We start from the raw sequence: 20,984 nt of genomic DNA on the forward strand, positions 1-20,984 counted from the left end.
TGACCTCTTTGGCACAGCTGTTCTCCTGCTTCTGCTTCCAAAGCAGCTGAGACGATGGGCATGTGCCACTGCACCGGCTACAAATACAACTTTAAAAATCCTTTGAAAACCTAAAGAGTTTAAACAAATTTTTAGGCGAAGATATGAAGCCAGGGCTGAAAGATAGGGAAAGAAGGAATGAAAATGAGGCCTTAACGCCACAGAAATTATGACTCACCCCAAGCCATCAGGAATGTTTTTCTTTCAAATTCCCCATTTGCTATTGTCCTCTGGGAAGGAGTTTTTTACAACTCTGACTTGCATGGATAATAGTAGTAGTTCCGCTTTTGAAAATTAGAGCATTAAATTTAGAATTTTGATGATAGACACTATGTTTTTCAGTTTTGTTTCTGCAGCAGTGCTACAGTGTCTCTACATACTATGCACAATAACTATTAAATAATGAATAAGTGACATAAACCCGGAAGACTAGATAAGAGCTTTTTGCTATCTACTCAGTTTATTTCTAAAGCCATGGTAAATTGTCTTCATTCTCAAAATCTTCAAGGCATAAAATGAAATCATTCCAATGCCTGGCACAAAGCAACTGCATAGTAAGTAAATAAATTGGCTACTTCCTGGGAGCATGACACTATACTATTTCTGTAGGTTGTTGCTCATTTGCAGAAATATTGCAAGATAGATATAATGCACAATAAGTCAGAGAGAATCTTTTTGGACTAGACTAGTAAAAGATGGCTCCAAGAAATAGGGTGGATGTCACGAAAGATTGATATTATTTTTTAAAAGTTGAGGCACAGGTCCGATGGGGTAGCTTATTGAGATGAACTACTCTAAATCCATTGACTTATTAACTAATTTTTCCACATTTTCTTTCTAATTCCAGTGCATGCTTACTGAGATCTGTATTTCTTACTGCTTTTCAGGGCAACGTTGGCCCTGTGGGACCTGTAGGACCTTCTGGAATTCCTGGCCCCATGGTATGCTATTTTTAAAATGAACACTTCCATAATCAATATTTCCCTTTTATTTTTCCATGATGTCAAAAATAAAACTTTTACATATTTTTTCAGGGTCTTGCAGGAAGTAAGGGGCTACCTGGAATCAAAGGTGATAAGGTGATTTAAATATTAACATTGTCATAGAGATAATGTCTTACCACTTCGTCTTTGTTCTTTCAAGTAACAGAACTTACAAAATATCCTGTTTTTTATTTATAGGATGTAATTTGTACTATGAGGTATATTAATTTTTAGAACTTAAAGACAGAGACAATATTCTTCTGTAATTAACATTTACTTCTGCATCATACTGCCAGGTGTATAATATCTATATGTCTTTGTATGAAACTGTACTCTCTAGGGGGAACAAGGCATAGCAGGAGAGCCAGGAGAACCAGGATATCCTGGAGACAAGGTAACTGTTAGATCATTCATTCTTTGTAAATATTAAAAAGGCATAACTTTAAGAAGAAAGAGTACCTATTATTTTTGCCATTCATTTTGTAAGAATATAGTACAATATGATTTTTAAAATCTTTTAAAATCATAAACCCACTTGTTTTATTGGATATTAACAAGTTATGATTGTGCATATTTACAGGGTGTAGTGTGGTACAGTGACATTTGTATGCGATGTGGAATGATTGACTCAAGCTAATTGATGTATCCATCACCTCAGATACTTACCATTTTGTCTCTAACTTTGTACCCCTTAACGTCACCCCATTACCCCATCCCTTAGCCTGTGGTACCATCATTCAAAGTGATTTTAAATTCTTGTTTGAAACATTATGAATATTTTCATGAATGTTTTTTAGTAGTTTTCAAATAGAAGTATATTTGCTTTCTGTGATATAATAGCTTTCTTCTCTGTCTACTGTTCTCTTCTCTTAGGGAACTGCTGGTTTACCAGGACCACCAGGGATAAGAGGAAAGCCAGGACCTTCTGTAGGTTTGATGTCTTACTTTATGATTTCTCAGTAGCGGAGAATCTGCCATGCTATGCACCTTGACACTTGAAGTTAGTAGGGTACAAGAAGTAGGGTACAAACCTACATGTCTGTCATTTTCTGTCTCCACTTATTGAGTTTAACTAAATCTTCAGATTTTCAACTCAGGCTCCATCAACCTCTCTCCCACCACAAACCATAGCCAAGTTTCTTTGAGACATAAAGATCTTGGTTATGTTATTCCAAGATATTCCAATGATCTCTTATAAACAGGACTTAAATTTAGAAATGGGCTTTTAAGCCAGAAAATAAACAGCACCTTAAGTAATACTTTTATTTTTCCAAATATTAGTTTCCTTAAGGAAACACTGAAAAAAATGATAGCATGTCTTGCTGTGTTGTGGTTCTAAACAGTCTATATCTCTGTCTTTTCCTAACCCTTGGATATTGAGTTCAATTAGTTAGAAGAAAAAAGATTCCTTAAATTGTAGTTAATATAAAAACCTCATATTATAAAACTAAAATTGCTTAATGATTACAATCATTTAAATACAGTATTTAAAGCATGAGTCAAACATGTATTTCAAGTATAAATAATGACAATAACTATTGTAGCTAACATCTAGGGTTCTACTAAGTGCAAAGCATTGATATATTTAATTCAATACTGTAATCCTGTGAAGTTTGTACTGTTTTGCAGTTTAATGAATGGAGCCACAGAGTGTTAGATAACTTATCCAAGGTCCCATTGATAGTTGCTGGCCACTTGGGAAGTTCCATAATCAGATATGTCCCTGCTCTGCCATACTGCCTTACAGTTTAATTGCTTATGATGTTTTTAAGATCATAATGTAGATTACAACTCTCTGATGGTAAGGGTGACCAGAAATAGAAAAGTTAGCCATATTCAAATGTTGTTTTCCTGATAATTGTATTGTGTTTCCTCTAACTTCCCTCTCTCATCTCAGAATTGTTTACTGTTGCATCTTAGGAAGCAATATTAAGTTTTAGTATTTTATGCACCCATTTTTGTGACTTCTAACAGTGACATAATGTTCTAGTCAGCTTTCAATTGCAGGAATTATTTAATCCAAAGAACAACTTTTGGTATATAGTTATTTGATGACATGCTGGTGGGTGACCTTTGGTTTTACTTATTTTTCACCCCAGACTTACCTGCACTTACGGCAGTGAACCCACTCAGCCATAGATGTGTGCTCTAAAGTTGAATCTCAGACACTCCAAAGTGCATAAGAAGGACAAGAATATGGTTTATGAAGCTAACTAATGAATGGCCTATATATTAAACCATATAGTAGGAACTTCTGGTATCTGCAATAATTGGCAAAATACTCTTTATATCATCATGTTTTTATAACATGAAAGTTTTAACCCTTTCATAATTATAAAAGAATATGACACAACATATTATCTAAGACTGATACTAATAAAACACATCCATATTATTATCTCATGCTTTGCAAATAATTTCTTGAGAAAACTAGACTCAAATATCATGTTTACATTAAGCAAATTGTTTTAATATTATTTATCGTTTAATTCAGTTTATACTGATAAAATTTTGATGGGAGAAAAGCCACATAGATGTAGAAGTGGAGATTTAGATTCTAGTCCTATCTTTGACACTATCCTATCTTTGGGTACTGAATTACCATGGTTTCCAGTTTAATATGTTTAAAATGAGTAAGACTATATCATGTTTAAGGGTGCTTGTAACTCTATAACTCTATGATGTTTTTCTCTCATAGTAACAGTTATCACTAGTATTTCTCTAGTCCAAGTTAAAAGAAAGGCAAAGAGCCTTTAATACACTGTATTCTTTTTCATGGCACAAATCACAAAAGATGCTAATGAAGTTCTTTCAGGGCAGGTACCAAGAGATGGTAAAAATGGGGCTTTCCTTCCTCATTTTATAACTTTTTGTAGTGTTCTTACAAAATGATGTTTTTAATATCGGCAGGGATTACTTTCAGTGGGAGATAATTGACCATTTTATTAATTTTATCAACATTTTGAAAAATACCTAGTTTGATGATTTCAGGATAGGGACTCTTTAATATTATTGAGATTACCTTTTCATTGATTTCTTATATCATCTGATATTTGTATCTTATTAATACAAAAGATATTTGACCTGGAAACCTTCCCTAGTTGGTAAGGAGACTCCTGTTTGGTGAAAAGTTACTCATGCAGACTCAATTTTCCTATTAAGAAACAAACTCCCGGGGCTGGGGATTTAGCTCAGTGACGTAAACGCCTGCCTTGCAAGTAGGCAGTCATGAGTTCGATCCCCGGTACCATTTAAAAAAAAAAAAAAAAAACTCCCACAACTTTCAGTTATACAAATCAGGGCCTACTGAAAGCATTTGTTACTGTCATAGGAAGAATGCTAAAGATCATAAGGTGTATTTTTCTCTTTTATGTTTTACTTTTGTTTTTCTGCCACCTACAGTCTTGATAATAGTGATATGGACTCCAAATGGATCTAAGTTGTTACAAATAGAATGTTTTCCAAATCCAAAAAAAACCCTGATCAGGAAGAGTCATATGTTCTATAATAAGAAAACTTTTATTTTTTCTGCAAAACTTAAAAAGTAGAGAAAAGTAACACAAATAAATTGTTGGGAAATATTTTTTCCTTGTGATGAATGAAACAAAGAAATCATTACATTCTTTCTATTTTTAAGCTCGAAATTCCTTTCAGTTATAGTTTACTGAATATTCATTAAATTACACGAAAATTCAGTTTTTATAAGGAAAATGGGTACTTATAGGAAGCTCGCAATTATAGTTTTGCAAAACAAAAATTACTATGAAGAACATAAGGAATTATTCCACAGTTTATGCTTGTAAATAATGTATTTGGTTGTTAATCATCTCTTCTAAAGTCTATTTTCCTTGGTGCTTGTAAAATTAATGTCTTAGTTGAATTTTGCCACCAGAGGGCGACAATGAGAACACCCCCCCCAGGAGTTTGTCATCTTTAGAATTTAAGACTATGAAGACCTAATAGCCTATTAAGACTATTCAGACATCATTTTTGTTTTTATTTACTTGAAAAGGTGAACTGAAGTGAGCTTTTATGTAATATGCCATTACCTTTCTCTAGATTTGATTGCGGTAGTCTTATTATATTGCCTTTCGTGTCCAGATATCTTACCTCTGAGAATGAATTAAATGCATATAGAAAACTGCTTTAGTTCTTTGAAAATGAGTAGTCTTATGTTTTATCTTGAAGTGTTATGTGATCTCATCCCTATTTCAATCAAATCTGAAACCCGTATAGAAATTAATATGAGTAAAGTAATGAATTGAATGATTTTTCTTTTGAAAACAAGATGTCCTTGGAGCCCTGACCTTCAGGCTTCTGCCTCCCAGCTCTTGAGAGCATCACAAGCCTTCTCTGGTCGCAGGCACTCTACACACTTCTCTTCCTTCTCACCTTCCTCTCTGGTTCTGGCTTCACAGTTTTAATGTGAATATCAGAAACTGACTTCCAAAATGTTAAATCTGTATCCTCAAAACTTTAAAGAATTACAGTTTAGGAACTTTAGGTATCATCCAGGAGATGAGCAAGAGTATGAAAAAGGAAGATTAATGATTAAGATTAATTCTAAATTTGGGTAACAAGTAATACATGCTTTCTATATGCCAGACACTGTGCTTACCACTTTAGTTATATGGCCTATTTAATCCTCACGGTGGCTCTGTAAAAATGTTAGCCTTTCTTATTGCTTAGGTCCAGAATGTCCCCCAAAAGCTTCATGTGTCTGGAGTAGGGCTCCTGGAAGATGACTAGATGCAGGGCTCTTAGCTGGCCTGCTGTGAGGAGGGGGGGTTGGTTGCAGGTGGTCACTAGGCATGTGACCTGGAATGGTACATCCCTCCCTGGGTCCTGCCTTCTCTCCCTCTGCTCCCAGACTGCCATGGGATAAGCATCTTTCTTCTGCCAGAACCTTCCACCATGCCCCTCCTGCTTGGGAGCCGGCAATCCATAGACTGAGACCTATAAAAACCCTGGGGCCAAATAAAACTCTCCTCTTTTAACTTTGAGCGTTGGGCACTGTGTCCCAGTTTTGAGAAAGTGACTAACACGGTACTGTTATTATTTTATTATTGTTATTTTATTGATGAGAAAACTGAGATGTAGCGAGATTCAGCAGCAAGGATTGAATCTAGATGCGTCTTAATTATTGAATCCGACCATTTACAGTATCAAGGAAGAACTTGCACAGACATTTCTAGGACTGGTTATTTGTAAAAGCAGTTCCTCAAGTAGAGTTGTCCATTTGTTGAATCAAACTGTATTGCCCTATCTCTGGGAAACACATAAACTTTTTTTTTTTCTTGATTTGACCATTTAGCTCATTAATTTGTTTGTATCTCTAATAGTAAGGGTAAATTTATGTTATATCCATAACCATTTTATTTAAATAAGTTTCACAGTGATCAGGGTTGTAAAGTAAGTCTCCCAAAAGTTATTGTAACTTTGACTTCACAGATTGAGTGCTGTTTGTTCACCAAATGTCCGCTCCTTCTATATTATATCTATTAAATCAAACCTTAAACTTCATTTTCTCCTTTTTCCCTTTTAGGGTCAACCAGGTGACCAAGGATCCCAGGGACCACCTGGCCCTCCAGGACCAGAGGTAAAATATTGATAGAAAAATTAAAAAATCTGAAACCAAAATAACAGGAATTAAACTTGATTGGGAAAGCATGTTTTTAGATAAGAGGTTAAGAAAGACTCTTTTGCTAACTACGGTAGCACACCCCTGTAATCCCAAATACTTGGGATGCTGAAGTACAGGTATCATAGGTTTGAGCACAGATTATTAGATCTTGTCTCAAAATAAAAAATGAATGTAGCTCAGTGGTAGTGCAGTTACCTACCATACATAAGGCCCTGGGTTCAATCTCCAGTGCCACAAAAATAAGTAAATAAATAAACAAAAAGGAAAGATTTCCTTTAAGGTTTATCTGTGTTGAAGCTTGCACTGAATTTTCCCTGTTGTATCAGGAGGTATGCAACTGTGATCAGGGATGCTAAGGAAATAAAAAGTTGAGGATCCCATATCTGAAGTGCTCAGGTCAGAGATGTTTTATAATTCTTTTTCAGATTTTGGAATACACACACAGTCATGAGATATCTTGGGCATGGGAACCATATCTAAGCATGAAATTCATCTCTGTTTCATGTTTGCATTATGCACGTAGCCTGAAGTTAACTTTCCACAACATTCTTAGAGCACCTGCATTTTGACTGTGACCTGTTGTAGGAATCAGGTGTGGATTTTCTGTCATCTTTCAAAAAATTTTGGACTTTGGAACATTTCAATTTCAGATATTTAAACAAAGAGAGGTAAACCGGTAATAGCTACAGTTTCATCGTGATGATATAATTACTGATTTATTTATTTTCCACAGCAACTGCTAATAACACATGTTTGGGGCTTGAACTTAAATTTTATGATATAAACTACACCTAAATATTAATACAAGATACTTTCTCTTCTTATTATGCACATATATCATTTGGACTTTATATTATAGAACAATTAGAATTAACTCTTTATACATATATCGAATTTGTTTCTATAGTCTTAAAATGTTGACCTTGCTTTCATGCTTGATATAGAGCAGCTTCTTTTTCTGAAGGTATACACAGATCATAAGCTTCTGAGATGAAATATTTGGATTATTTTGAATCTTATTCTGGATCAAAATGTATTGTACGCGAGAAAGCTTCTGAAGCTTGGCCTAATTCTAGAAATGCATAACAAAAAATGTGTGTATTTTTTATATACACATTCATACTCATGTATAAATACACATACACACTTAATTCAGAGTCCTACATGTGGCAGCAAAACTGAGTACATGAATTTAACTTCAGAACAAATAAATCAGAAGAACAGCATCCCCACAGTGGCAGAGAAATAAGCAGATATTCTTGATAGTCTCTCCCTCTTTGTAGAGTATGAGATTCACTTCTTACCCCACAGCTTTCTTTCATCATTGCTTTATTTCTTTAGGAAATTACTATTTCTACTTTTTATAATTTAAAAACATTCCATAGTGATGGTTCAAAATATTTTTAAAAGCTACGTTGTATTTAATTTTATTGGTAGAGAAGTAATAGGATATAAAACATGTATATTTATATCATCATTCTGAGTAGGAAATTGTTTTCAGTAATTAAGACTTCATATTAATGAAAGTTTCTTTCTGTAAAAGGCTTAATTTTTTATTTGAGTCATTTTAATGAACTTTTCTGTAACAAATAATATTTATGTCTTCTTACACTGAGTATGCAGAATCGTTTCACTTTTATTACCTCTAAAGATGGTAGTGATGACTGTGAATGCTGTAACTGCAGTTATAAGTAGTCTCCCCCCAGGAAGGGCTTGTTACCATTTTGGTATTTGATCATTTTCTTCTTTCTCACAAAGCTTGGTTAAAGGCTGTGTGACCCATGTTTTCATTTACTACTTGTTTTTCCAGATGTGTTTCTTTTTTCTGTTTCCTTTTAAATTTTATGATTCTCCCTCTACATTCAACACATTTTCTCATTGTCTTGGATTTCTGCACTACAAAGGAAAGATTCTAAGTGCCGGTCTTGAAAACTATATTCTTTCTTCCTCTTCACCAGTACAAACGTTTTTCAGGGACCTAAACATGAAACCTGTACTGTCTCATGAATTGGCACAAACTTGCTTGAGAAAAGGAGGCCTAGTCTAAAGATCATAACTTCTAGCTCATAAAAATATAGTATGGAGGCAATATTTTTTATCCCAATTCCTCTGACCCTTAAATGTTTAATAGAATTACAATATCAATCATTAAAAAAAGTGCATTTAATAGTAAATCCTAACTAAAGTGCTTCTACTTATATGGCAGATGAATTCCCTCATATATAAAGTTTCTTAATTTAGACCTTGTCCTGTAGGCAATAATCAGAATTCTAATTCTGAGATAGGGATTATGGGGATTACTGTGCTTTATGAGATATGTGTTTGATATGTCTCATAAGGGAGGATAATAAAGGAAGAGACAGATAGAGGTAATAAGGAGATGAACTATCTTACTTAGAAGGATTATGTTATACAGCAGAGAATTAATGAGGAGGTTTTCAGTCAACAGAGAGTAACAGATGGCTTCAAGAGAGAATTCAGAAACACGACACAACATTTAACTATTCAAATCAGCTTGTTCAGTTTCAGTGAGAGGGAAATTAAAGCAATTAAGATATTTGAGATGGAGGCCCCCCTCTAAAATGTAAAACAAAGTACAAAGAGGAAATTCAGGGAAATAATCCCTTAGATTCTTATCTGTTAAGACTGAAATGCTTGTAGTCCATACAAAAAATAATTTATTAAATAAGTAAAACCATAAACAAAACCATAAACCTGAAGCTTAGTTGAGAAGAGTGGACTAGAGCTACATATTTAAAAAGTCATCCATGTAGAGGTTTTAAATGCAGCAATTGTAACAGATGAAAGCATTTAAGGAAAAAAATTATGACACAAGGGTTTATAAGTGCTATACTTGATACCACCAGAGCACTACGTTCTTTGTCAACAGTGTAATTAAGTTTTAAGTTAACGAAAAGATACAATGAATCTTGATAACTGAAAAACAACTAAGTTACTAGCCAACTTACAGTCTAAAGAAGAAAAAAAATCATCATGGAAATTAGAAAAATTTTAGAACTGAATTAATTCAGATCAAATCTCTGTAAAAACAGCAGCCAAGGCAACATTTACAGTCAGATTCCCAGACAAATACATTTCTCTCAAAAACAAGGAAGATTTTTCTAAACAAGTTATGTAGAGTGGACTGTGTAGATTTGTTTTCAAATGGTTAAATTAAAAAAGGTCAAAATAGGCTTCTTGTGTATAGGTAGGAAATTACATCCCCCAAATAAGAAAAATGTGTAAGAGAAGAAAGCTTTAGGAGTTCTTAGAAAAAAGTAAGGAAGTGTCCAGAGACCTATAAAATGCTTACTGAGTTGTGTCAAGGTGAAAAAACTTTAAAACTTTTGCCTAAATAGAGTCTATGACCTCCTGTACATTTTGTAGGAAGTAGGTTGAAGATTTGAATTCAAAATTGCACGAAACAATGATATATGATAAATTAAACAATTCTCCTCTCTCGTGGGTAAAAACATTCATTATTCTAAAGGAGGAGAATAACCTATCATATTAAGGATCTGTCATTTCCATTTTGCAGTATTGACTGATTTCATAGTTCCAAAGTAGGGGCCAAAATTGATGAGATAGACCTAGGTATATAATTCCATGATAACCTTTGTTGATTGCTAGGCAACAAAATGTTTAACTTAATATTTTCAAAATAATGTTACTTTAGAGTTAATATATTCTGAACGACAATTGAGGTATTAGCTCAACTATCTTAAACAAATTAAACTCTCAGACTTTCTCCATTCATAAAATAGTATCGACCTCATAAAGTTACTGTACTATGCACATAAAAGCATGTAAAAATATTTTAGTATCTGTAATAAATATTAAATACTGCCACCACCACCATCACCACAAAGGACAGAAGGAACTATCTAGACCCAAAGCCAAACAAACAAAACAGAAAGCCTGGCTGGTTCAAGATCAAAGAAATACTAATGTATGTAACTAGAATAAATGGAGTTGAAAAGGATGTACAGTGAAATTGGAAAAGTATACAGTGGGTATATTGTGTAGACCTTTACAGAGGATAAAAGAAGTTGAAATTTTGTTCTAAGTCCAGGAGGAACCCATCAGAGACTCTAATCACAGTCACTCTGAGATCTTATCTATTTATGCTTTTAGACAGTTACTTTGGCCATCCTGTGGACATGAGAAAACGAGGAGAAGGGTAGTGAACACAGGCATATGATATAAGGAGATTATTTTTGGTATCTAGGCACACTTGACATCTTGCAGTAGGTTGTGGGAGTAGAGAAAGAGCTTTTGAGACAAATATGATTTAACTTTGCAAGAATAAGGTGATACTAGTTATAAGACAGTGATTCTTAACCTTTGCTGGTAATCACTGTCACCAGAAGATCTTAAGATACAGAAGCCCATTCCATGAGTACTGCCTCAGAATATCCTGGGGGTGCTCCATGGTTTATAAACAGCTATGATAAAAAACACATTTTATCTCTCTGTTCTTACTGGCTATGGACCTTTTTCTAACAGGACAAAAATATTTTCAAACCAGTAAGACATGACATTACAGAACATTTCTCCACTCTCTGCCTGGAAATAGTTGTCTGATTCTGTGGTTTAGTAACTTTAGAACATTATTACTACTGCTTACTGCAGTACAGCATGGCATAGAGCTAGCATTCTATAAATGGTTTAAATATAAAGTAATAAAAGAAAGCCACTAATAAGCTTTGTTATGGAATTTTTCCAGTTAAATTTTAATTTGCACAAGAACTGGAAAAGACAAGGAAGCCAGCAGAATACCCTTTGAAGTACTGGGTGAATTAACCCACAAGTAGAATTTTTATAGTACCAAGAACATGTGGAAAAACCTGAATCAAAGCTGAGAGAAAGCAAGCAATCCAAGAATGTAGTCTAACAGAATAAAGAAAAAGTTAATTTGAGTTAGCCCAAATTTATTTATAAATTTCACTGACATTTCATAGTTTTTGAATGGTTGTTCATGCACAAGTACCATATTGTTTTAATCACAAAAGGTTTACAGTATATTTTAATATCTGGAAAATCTGTAAGTTCTCTTAGCTTTTCTTTTTCAGTAGTTTCTTGGTTGTAGATGAATGTTGTTTTTCCATGTAAATGGTAGCATTAGTCTATCTAGCTTCATTAAAAATATTGTCAGTGTTTTTTATTGATTTCAACTTATAAGGTAAGAAAGTGTTAATATTTTTACAAAATTGCATCATCTCTCCAAGAACAATTGATGGGTTCTATTTGTTCAGTCTGCTTTTATGCTTTTCAGGAATATTTTTAAATTCTCATGATTATAGGTTTTGCATATTTCTTGTTGAATCTGTTCCTATTTTATCTTTTTGTTGCTATTTTAAGTGGAGTTTTCTCTACCACTATATTCTCTAAGTCTCCATGTGTATAAAGATTGTTGATTTCTCAGTATTAACTTGGTATACTACTTGTCTTTGGAGTTTGTTTCACCTTTAATTATCTAAACTTTTCTAGATATATTATAATTTTCAAATAGAGGTCATTTTAGTGTTTTTCCACTTTCTACCTCTGATTCAGGGTAATTCTCCTTGGTAATTTTAATGTAATAACTCTGATATAATGTTAAAGAATTGAAAGTAGAGAAAAGTTTTGCCTTGTTCTTGAGTAGAATTGTTACATTTTGTCAAATATATATTAACATAGTGTTAAATATATTTTCAATATCTATAGAAATAATTATATTTTTCTTTTTGACTCATATATATATATATATATATATATATATATATATATATATATCTTCCCGTCTCTCTCTCTCTTTCTCTCTGTCTGAAGATTGCCATAAGCTATACTGAATCTTTTTTTTAACGTCTTACATCTTCAGTACTATAGGATATTCTGGATTGAATACCAGACTAACAAGGCTGATTGCAACATATCCTGCACTGTGTTCCATTTAAAGCTGTCAGCCTGGAGTGTTGCTCAGTACTTGGCTACAGTAGCATTCCCAGTCATAAAAATTTTGTTCCCAGAACTCAAAAGGACCTGTCCTTCCTAATGTGAGAGAGTATATAATAGCTTTTCTTTAATCTTTAGAGAGGATAGTCCAATATATAGTTGGCCAGGCAGATCCTAAATTTCAGAGAAGTGTCCATCCGTGACTCTTTGTAGGGTTTATTCTCATCATCTGGAAGGGATGCAGCATGCCAAGTCTTTCTTTGGATCACTCGTCTCTTGCTCATCTTGGTCAATCAGCATGATGTTATGTGTTTAGTGCATTGGAGCACTGTTGTGCAGCATGCCCTGAAGGCCCAGATCTTTTCAAACTATATTATTATGACTGAGGCAGGAGGATCCAGGAAACCTGTAAGTGATTATTGTCCATCCCACATGAAGAAACTTTGTATTTTTTTAATTATAAAGGAAAGGAGTGTGTTTTCCAAATCAGTGACTACACATCATCTGTGGGAAGTGTTAGTAATCTGCTGTAACAATGATACTACATTTGACACAGCAGCTGCAACTGAGGCTATGGTAGTACACAATAATTCTCCAGAAATCATTCTCTGATTTCTTCAGGGACTTCTTGGTGAATTAAGCAACGGTCTGATATGAATCATTCCTACATCTTTTAAGTGATTAATGGTGTTACAAACCTCAGCATTCTTAGGCTTCTCTAACCATCTTCAAACCTTTCTAAACTCTTCTTCCAAATTATTTCTAAAAGTTTCTTATCCACATGGTCAGGTATGGTCACTGTAATTGTCCCATTCCCAATATCAATATGTATCCTAGTCACTTTCCCACAGTTCGGATAGAACACCTAACAGCTGCTACTCAGAGGAGAAGAGGAGGTATAACGGAGTGATGAGTGACTGACTGATCTCAGAACCCAAGGGTCCACATAACTATGGGAAGGTTTGATCACTTAGGGTTTTCTTAGATAGTCCAATCCTAACTACTCATTTTCAGTTGATCTTTTAAGGGTTTCTATTATATGTCAATCACTAAAAAATGCAGAACTGAAGTATATCCTCCAATGAGCTTATAGTCAAGAAATCAATATTCACTTTTTTCTATGCCAAAGGCTCCTCTGCCTTTGTTTTCTCCAGGCAATTGGTTTTTGATTAGATTTGACAAACTAAAATCAAAGATCAAAGCATTCCTTTAAAGCCTAGAATCAGTGCATTCTTTATAGAAAATTGGAAGATAGTCAAAGAAACTCTTAAAACTCTTTTTCTCTTTTTTCTATATTTTTTTTCTCCTTGGGTCATGAATTCTTGCACATCTCAAATAAGCAGTGTGCTTTTTACTTCCTTTAATTTACCTTTCTAACAAAGCTTAAAAATAGGAGAAAGGCCTTTCAAAGATATTTACATTTCGGCATCAAAAAATGCAGTGAAACTAGTGTGGATAGTCTCTAATAATAGAATTTATGGTGTTATTTGTTTAACAGGGAAGAATTTATAAATGATTGGAAACTTTGATGCTCTTCAAGTTATTCATACTGTACAGATGGTCATCCAACAAAACAGGACAGAATTGGCCAACATTTCTTGCTAGTATCTTCTAGTACAAAAGTTCAGATTTCCCTAACAATCAGCAAATGCAAAGCACTCTTAAGTTTTGTCATAAATGTTAAGTATTGGCCATTGACACTGAAGAATATTACTTCCCAGTATTACTTTAAGCAAAAAAAGGGTTTTTTTCCCCCACTCTTAATATTTTACTTGTTCTAAGCAAATTACTAAATTGTCATAATGATGAAGAATGTGTATCCATGCATGTAGGCCTCATCAAGTCGTAAGTATTAGAGGTGTCCCAAGATAAAACATCACTTGCTTTAGACTTTTTTTCATACTGATTCTTTTTTTGCTTTTGATAAAAATGCAGAAAATACTGTACAGGAAATTTTCCTATTTCTTTAAGCATAGTATTGCCAGTTTGGAGCATTAACTGCATACAGATTCCCAGTTCTGGCAATGGATTGCTTTATAATGTAGTAGCAAGATAGAATGTTGATTCAGCTGTTAACTCCTCTGGGCTACAGTGATCCACAAGTTTTGAAGTTTGGATGATATTCCTATAAGTGGAGTTAGTGGTTTATTACAAAAGTGATTCAAGATCACTCATCACAGAAATGCTTGAAGTGGTCAAGTAGTACGTTCTCTTCTTTCCATCAGGGTGGTCTTCATTAGAGACCAAGACTGAAGATAAGAGGAGAGTCTGTTCATATCAAGTGAAATCATGTTTCTAAATATCCATGTTAGCACTTCAGTGAACCTGACTGGTATAAGTCAGCCTGTGGCTAGCTGTTTTAGTCGATTAGAACTGGGTGTTAATGAATCGCTTTCACTTAAACAAGTTACTTCTTTATTATCTTAACGACTTGGGTTTGATTGAGCAATTTTGGATTCTTAGTTATCACTCAGAAAAATTATTCTGAATGTATATGATTCAATCAGTTAAAAAATTATTTTAGTTTCTATGGTATGCATTACTATACCTGTAAATGTACAATATATTTTAAAATAAGATATAATTCATAATTTGAGAAAATAGGTAGTCTCGTTCGGGAAAAATAAAATATATAAACTGTTAATGGAGAATGCATACTTCAAGAAGTAAATATTTATTATAGCCCAGTTTTAGCAGCATGAGATTAGCTTGAGATGGAAGTAATAAAACAGAGTTCACAGAAAAAAAAATGGACTTTGAGTTAGACTGTTTGTGAACAAAAGGCAGGCCACAGGGAGGGCTTTCCAAGAAGAGGGAAACGCGTAAGGAAGCCTGAGGACACGAGAGGAAGACACCTAGATAATAAGCACGGTGAATTTACAGGCAGTAAAACTGGTTAGCAGATGTTAGTACTCTGTGTTGAAAAGAATCACATGGAAGACTTTAAAGAAGGTTGTGACCTTAGATTTATTCATTCATAAAGCCTCAGAGATGGAGTCTTCTAATTACCTAAAGCGAATGTTATGGCAGCATGAATTATTACAGTGGTGTTGACCTGACACTACTCACCTAATTGATGAAGACCTCGAGTTAGCAACGGTGAGGGAAACTGGGTTTGAACCTGAGTTCATCTCATGAACTCCTCATATGTCCAGCTCCGAAAGCCATGTCCTTATCATTATCCAGTCTTTATGTTAGGTTTACCCTATTAGATTTTTATCCTGTTTGAAAGCCAACAAGTTATCCAGAGAGTTTCAAACAGCCTGATAAAGTTTGGGGACATACACAGAAAGAGACAGTTTATTACTCTCAGCAATTGCAGTTTCCAGAGTTGTCACCAGTTTTGCACAGATTCACTGAGCCACAGATCCCACATTGTGGAGAGAAGAGAAGTACATGATGCTTACACATGCAGTGGGTTGCATTACATCAGAGAAATTTTGAGTTTAGGGAACCCGAATCTATGTCAATGGTCAGTCACAAAAAATAATGTGTTTCAGAATGAGGCATTATCTTTCATGCCTGACAGCAAATGTTCCTCCTCCTTCCTGCAGAGGATGACATTTCTGTCATTACTGTACAAAAATCCCTGAAAAGGGATCAGAACAGTGGAAAGTTCCTCATTTTGTATTCTGTGCAGAAGTGTGAATGACCAATAATAAATTATTGCCCACTGACACAGTAGGTTAAATGCTGGAAATATAAAGATAGTTAAGTTCATTTTCCCTATGAGCTCCTATTTTATTTCAATAGAGAAACACACTTTTAATTACAATATAGTGTGATTAGTGTTGTAGAGACATAAAGGAACAAGTTACTGATTCAGAGTAAGTCAAGTCATAAAATGCTTTGTAGACTATGTTAGTTTTGAGTTGGTAACAGATTTCATGATGGAGGAACTTGGAGAAGAGAATTGAAGATTTCCTAGAAAAAATGTTATCCTTGAGCAGTGACTTGAAGAAATAATATTTATCAAATAGAGACAGAGGGCAAGCCAATTCAAGCAAGAGGGAATAAGATTTGTAAAAGTGCAGATAAATGAAGGAACCGGCGTATTTTTGTAATTTTATTTTTAAAGAGGGTAAAATTGAACATAGAAAAACAGAACAAAACAAATCATAAAGATAACAATGTAAGAGACACAGATTTCAAAGCAAGACAAGTGGAGATTTTCACAGTCTATCACATTGTCTCTTGTTTTCTTCCAAATAGTTGTCCATATCTTCATATACAATGAATTCATACAAAACAAAATAGTATGAAACTGATCAGAAGAGGATGATGAAGGCATTTTAGGTCTTCAAGACCAGACAATAGGGAAGTCAACAATGGCTGCCATAATATCTCTCATTCTCTTCAAAATAACTGTCCACACCTTCATGTATGTTGAAATTAAAAAAAAAAAAAAAAAACCAGACTAAAGTCACCCTGAACAAAGAATAATAGTATTGCTGGATTTCACATCATGATGCTAAGGAATCAGCACTGAGTACCTTACTGTCTCTTTTTCTTCAAATTAGCTGTTCATTTCATCATGCATTATATAATCGATTCTCAAAAACTTTTTAGAAGTTCTACGCAGGCATGAGTCTCTACATGTATACCTATTCTTTCTGTGTTAGAAGAATAAACAAAACAAAACAAAACAAATTCCTAGAAAAACACGAAACAAAAAAGATAAACAACCATAGCAAGGAGTGAACTGGATGTATTTAAAACTGTACAAACTTTAGTCAGATCTGTTTCATCCAAAAATGATATAAGCCTAACTCAGTTTTAAGCAAACTTTCATGATTGGCTGATGTAATCAGCAAGTCCAGGAGTACATGTGCCTAGAAGTTTGGCTGGATATAGGAATACATTAAATATAATCAAGACATTCTCCAACTGTCTACCTTACTTACTATCTCTGTTGACTTTATTCATTAGAATGTATGGTAAGAAGGAGGTCATTGGTAATTCTCGGCTTCTGTTGGCTTCACAATTAACAATCATACCAAAAGAAAAAAATCTTCTTTCTTGATAGTTCAATGCTAAAATTCTTAGGAGAATTCCAGCCAATCTGGCTTTAGTCACATGATCACACTAGCCATGGGATTAGAACATGTAACTGGGAGATATGGACCATTTTCCTACATCTGAACTTGAGTTCAGCCATGGCTCCCACGGAACTGGAATATTTCCTATCCCTGGACTGGAGTGGGGACCTTGAAATGTTTTAAAAGGAAGAAGAGCAGTGCTCTAAAAAAATTGCTAGTAGGTTTTAAAAGTGCTCTCTCCTTTCCACATCTATAGTGCCCAAAATCTACATACGCTTATCTTTCATCTTAAACAACCCTTACATATCTGTGCCTAATGGTGCTGCCTACAAGCTGAAAATACACTCTCTCATCTTCAAAGGAAGATAACCGTATGTATGGCCAGTTTTTGCTTACAGATTCAAGAGCAGGCTCTCTGGCTAAAGTACTTTGCTTTCAGAGAAGCCTAAGCAATTTCTACATTGCAACAAACCAGCATACATATTTTAGAGAGCAAATAAAATGTCCCACTTGGAGAAAGAAAGAATGCAAACAGAGAATAGCCATAGGCCCACACATGTATATCAGGAATAAAGGTAAGCCTCGGACACACACTAGTTCTTCATAACACTGTTAATTTACTTTGTTAATCGCTTAACTTTCTGCCACAAATGTACACACACAGGAAAGGAGAAAATGAGAGATAATCTTCAGAATATTCTTCTGTAGAAGTAGGGGACCTGGACTTCCGGGAGAACATGGCGGACAAATAACAGCAGCCATGGAGGCTCTCTGAGATTACCAGTTTAGAATCCAGGAGCGGTGCCATGTGAGGAGTCCTACGTGAGGGGAGATGTACCCTGCCGACCCAGGAATGAACTAAGCTGAGAGAAACCAACTAGAAATGCAATCCTGATGCTATAACAGGAACTGATAAAATCTCAGTGCCGAAGCTGGATCCTGCAACATTGGAAGCCGCGATTTGAATTTCCTGCTGCCTATACTGCGTCCCAATCCGCACGGCAGAGAGAGAGAGACGCGCGAAAGCTCTGAGAGCTGGAATCGGCGAACCAAACGGCATTGAGAGTGGGACTGGCAAGGAGCTCTGCATGGACCTGAGGTGAGTGAGAGAAATGGGGACCCTTTCATAGACTAGGAGGCTCCAACAGAGGACATTCTGGGAACGAGCAGACTAGCTGGAACAGGGCCCTGCAGTGACTTTAGTCGCATATTCCCCTCTCAAGCGGGAGTGGTGGGGAGCGCTTGGCCTGGTGACGCCGCAGACTAAGATCCAGTAGGCTAGCACAAATCAGGTCCCTATGCCTGGCAGTGCACCCTAGCAGTGAAGCATTCAGTAGGTTGACCTGGAGGGGCGGGCCCAGCAGAGGCTACCCAGGTCTGTGTCTCCCTAGTACACTGCAGTGGGCGAGAACACCTAGCCGGTGGATTCAAACAAACTGTAACAGACAAAGAGAAAAAAAAAAAAAAAAAAAAAAAAAAAACTGGGCCTCCTACATACGCTTGTATGGAAGGAACAAAAAATATGGGAAAAGGGAGCAACAAGAAAGGGTCCTCAGTCCCCAATCCTGAGAACACTGATGCAGGAAAGGTAAATGCAAAAGAGAATGAAGACAGAAAACATTCAATATCAAACATGGCACCTATAGACATAAAGCGGTATCTCCGGAGCCTCATAGACGAGTTCAAAAATGAAGTATTTAATGAAATAAAGCAAGAAATAAGTAGAATAGTTAGAGAAATGCTAAGCACCTCCCAAGAAAAAAAACTGATGGTGGAATGGAAGAACAGAAAAAAAGGGGAGAATTGTTTGATGGAGAAAATAGAGAAAACATAGAATACATGAAGCAGGTTCAAAGAGATTACCAGGAAACTAAAAACTATTGAAAGCTGGCATAACAGCTTGAAAGAAACTAAGGATACATTATCAGAACTGGAGGACAGATATGTAAGGTGGGAGCATGAAATGAAAAACTTCTTAAAAATAATAAGAAAACAAACAGCAATAATACAAAGACTAGAAGATGATAAGAGGATCTATAACTTAAGAAGAACATAAAAGAAGAAGTAGGGACTCAAACAAATGAACTACAAAAGCTATTCACAGAAATAATCCAGGAGAATTTCCCTAATTTAGCAAAAGATAAAGATACTCAGATGTATGAGGCATACAGTACCCCAGCCACCTACAACCCAAACAGAGCTACACCCAGGCATATAATAATCAAAATTCCAGAAATCCAATATAAGAACAGAATATTAAAAGCCATCAAAGACAAGAAACAGATCACTTACAAGGGAACACCCATCAGAATTACAGCAGACTTCTTGGCACAAACCATCAAATCATGAAGAGCATGGGGGGAAATAATTCAAGCTTTGAAAGATAATAACCTCCAGCCAAGATTGATATATCCTGCCCAACTGTCCCTAGATATTGATGGAAAAAGAAGGTGCTTCCAGGATAAAGAGGAACTATGGGAATTTGCAACCACCAATTCAACTCTACAGAGATTACTGCAGGATATTCTAAAAATGAAAAATACCAAGATTCCAGAAACAGTGGCAGAGCGGCCACAATGAATGGAGCAGAAAGCAAAATGAAGAGGACAAACTGAACAACTAATGACAGAAAAAGAGCTCAACAGAAATGAGGCAGAGAAGGTTGGATGGTAGGAACAGCCATTTTTGAGAAAACAAGACATCATAATAGGTAGTGCTAATTTAATATCCTCTTGTTTTGAAGTCCCATCAAGCTTTTGTTCTTCTGTCTCCATCGGTTTTAACGTGTTGTATCTTACTGGATTTTATTATATGTGATAATATAAACAAAAACTTTTATAGACAAGGAGATTATACAGAAACCATTGTTCATTTTCTGTTAGTTGATTCTAAATACCCTGTAATACTGTCATTCTCTTGAATGGTTTTACATTGTCTTGATACGTTTGATGCTACAGTATACAAAGTTATACCCAAAGATTTTAAGGGAAGAGACACTATGGTAACTACTACTATGTCGAGATTATCTTGTGGTGAAACACTATTTTGCTTAAATGACTATGTTTTGACCTGTGCTGTTTTGTTGTTATGCCCTCTTTTTTTTATCTCAATCTCCTTTTTATTATCTACTTTTTCATTTTTGTCCTTTTAATTAAGGGAAAAATAAACAAAAAATAGCAGAATATATTATAGTAACCCACTTTGATTTCCTATTAATTTGATTTGAAACTCTGTATTGCTCTCACCATCTTGTTTTGACTGACTTTCCTCTATTCTGTTATGCTTGATAGTACCAAGTATAAAAGTATAGGCAACAGCTATGAAGACAATAAGATTCATTGCGAT

General features: G+C 35.0%; 1 protein-coding gene across 5 annotated transcripts in view; it reads left to right on the forward strand.

Moving 5' to 3' along the window:
- Nucleotides 1–20,984, forward strand: part of Col24a1 (collagen type XXIV alpha 1 chain) — a 349,791-nt gene that overhangs the window by 97,160 nt on the left and 231,647 nt on the right. For all 5 annotated transcript variants that reach the window (XR_010050132.1, XM_063257323.1, XM_063257335.1 and 2 more), the window contains 5 exons: nucleotides 927–980; nucleotides 1,074–1,118; nucleotides 1,363–1,416; nucleotides 1,896–1,949; nucleotides 6,568–6,621. Coding sequence is in view for 4 of the 5 variants with exons in the window: in XM_063257323.1 (XP_063113393.1) it covers nucleotides 927–980; nucleotides 1,074–1,118; nucleotides 1,363–1,416; nucleotides 1,896–1,949; nucleotides 6,568–6,621 (261 nt within the window). In the remaining variant the exon portion in view is untranslated. The remainder of the gene's footprint in view (nucleotides 1–926; nucleotides 981–1,073; nucleotides 1,119–1,362; nucleotides 1,417–1,895; nucleotides 1,950–6,567; nucleotides 6,622–20,984) is intronic.

This window comes from Cavia porcellus, unplaced genomic scaffold (assembly GCF_034190915.1).
Source record: "Cavia porcellus strain 051 isolate PalLab524CR breed Dunkin Hartley unplaced genomic scaffold, mCavPor4.1 scaffold_1, whole genome shotgun sequence".
In the NCBI taxonomy this organism is placed as follows: domain Eukaryota; kingdom Metazoa; phylum Chordata; class Mammalia; order Rodentia; family Caviidae; genus Cavia; species Cavia porcellus.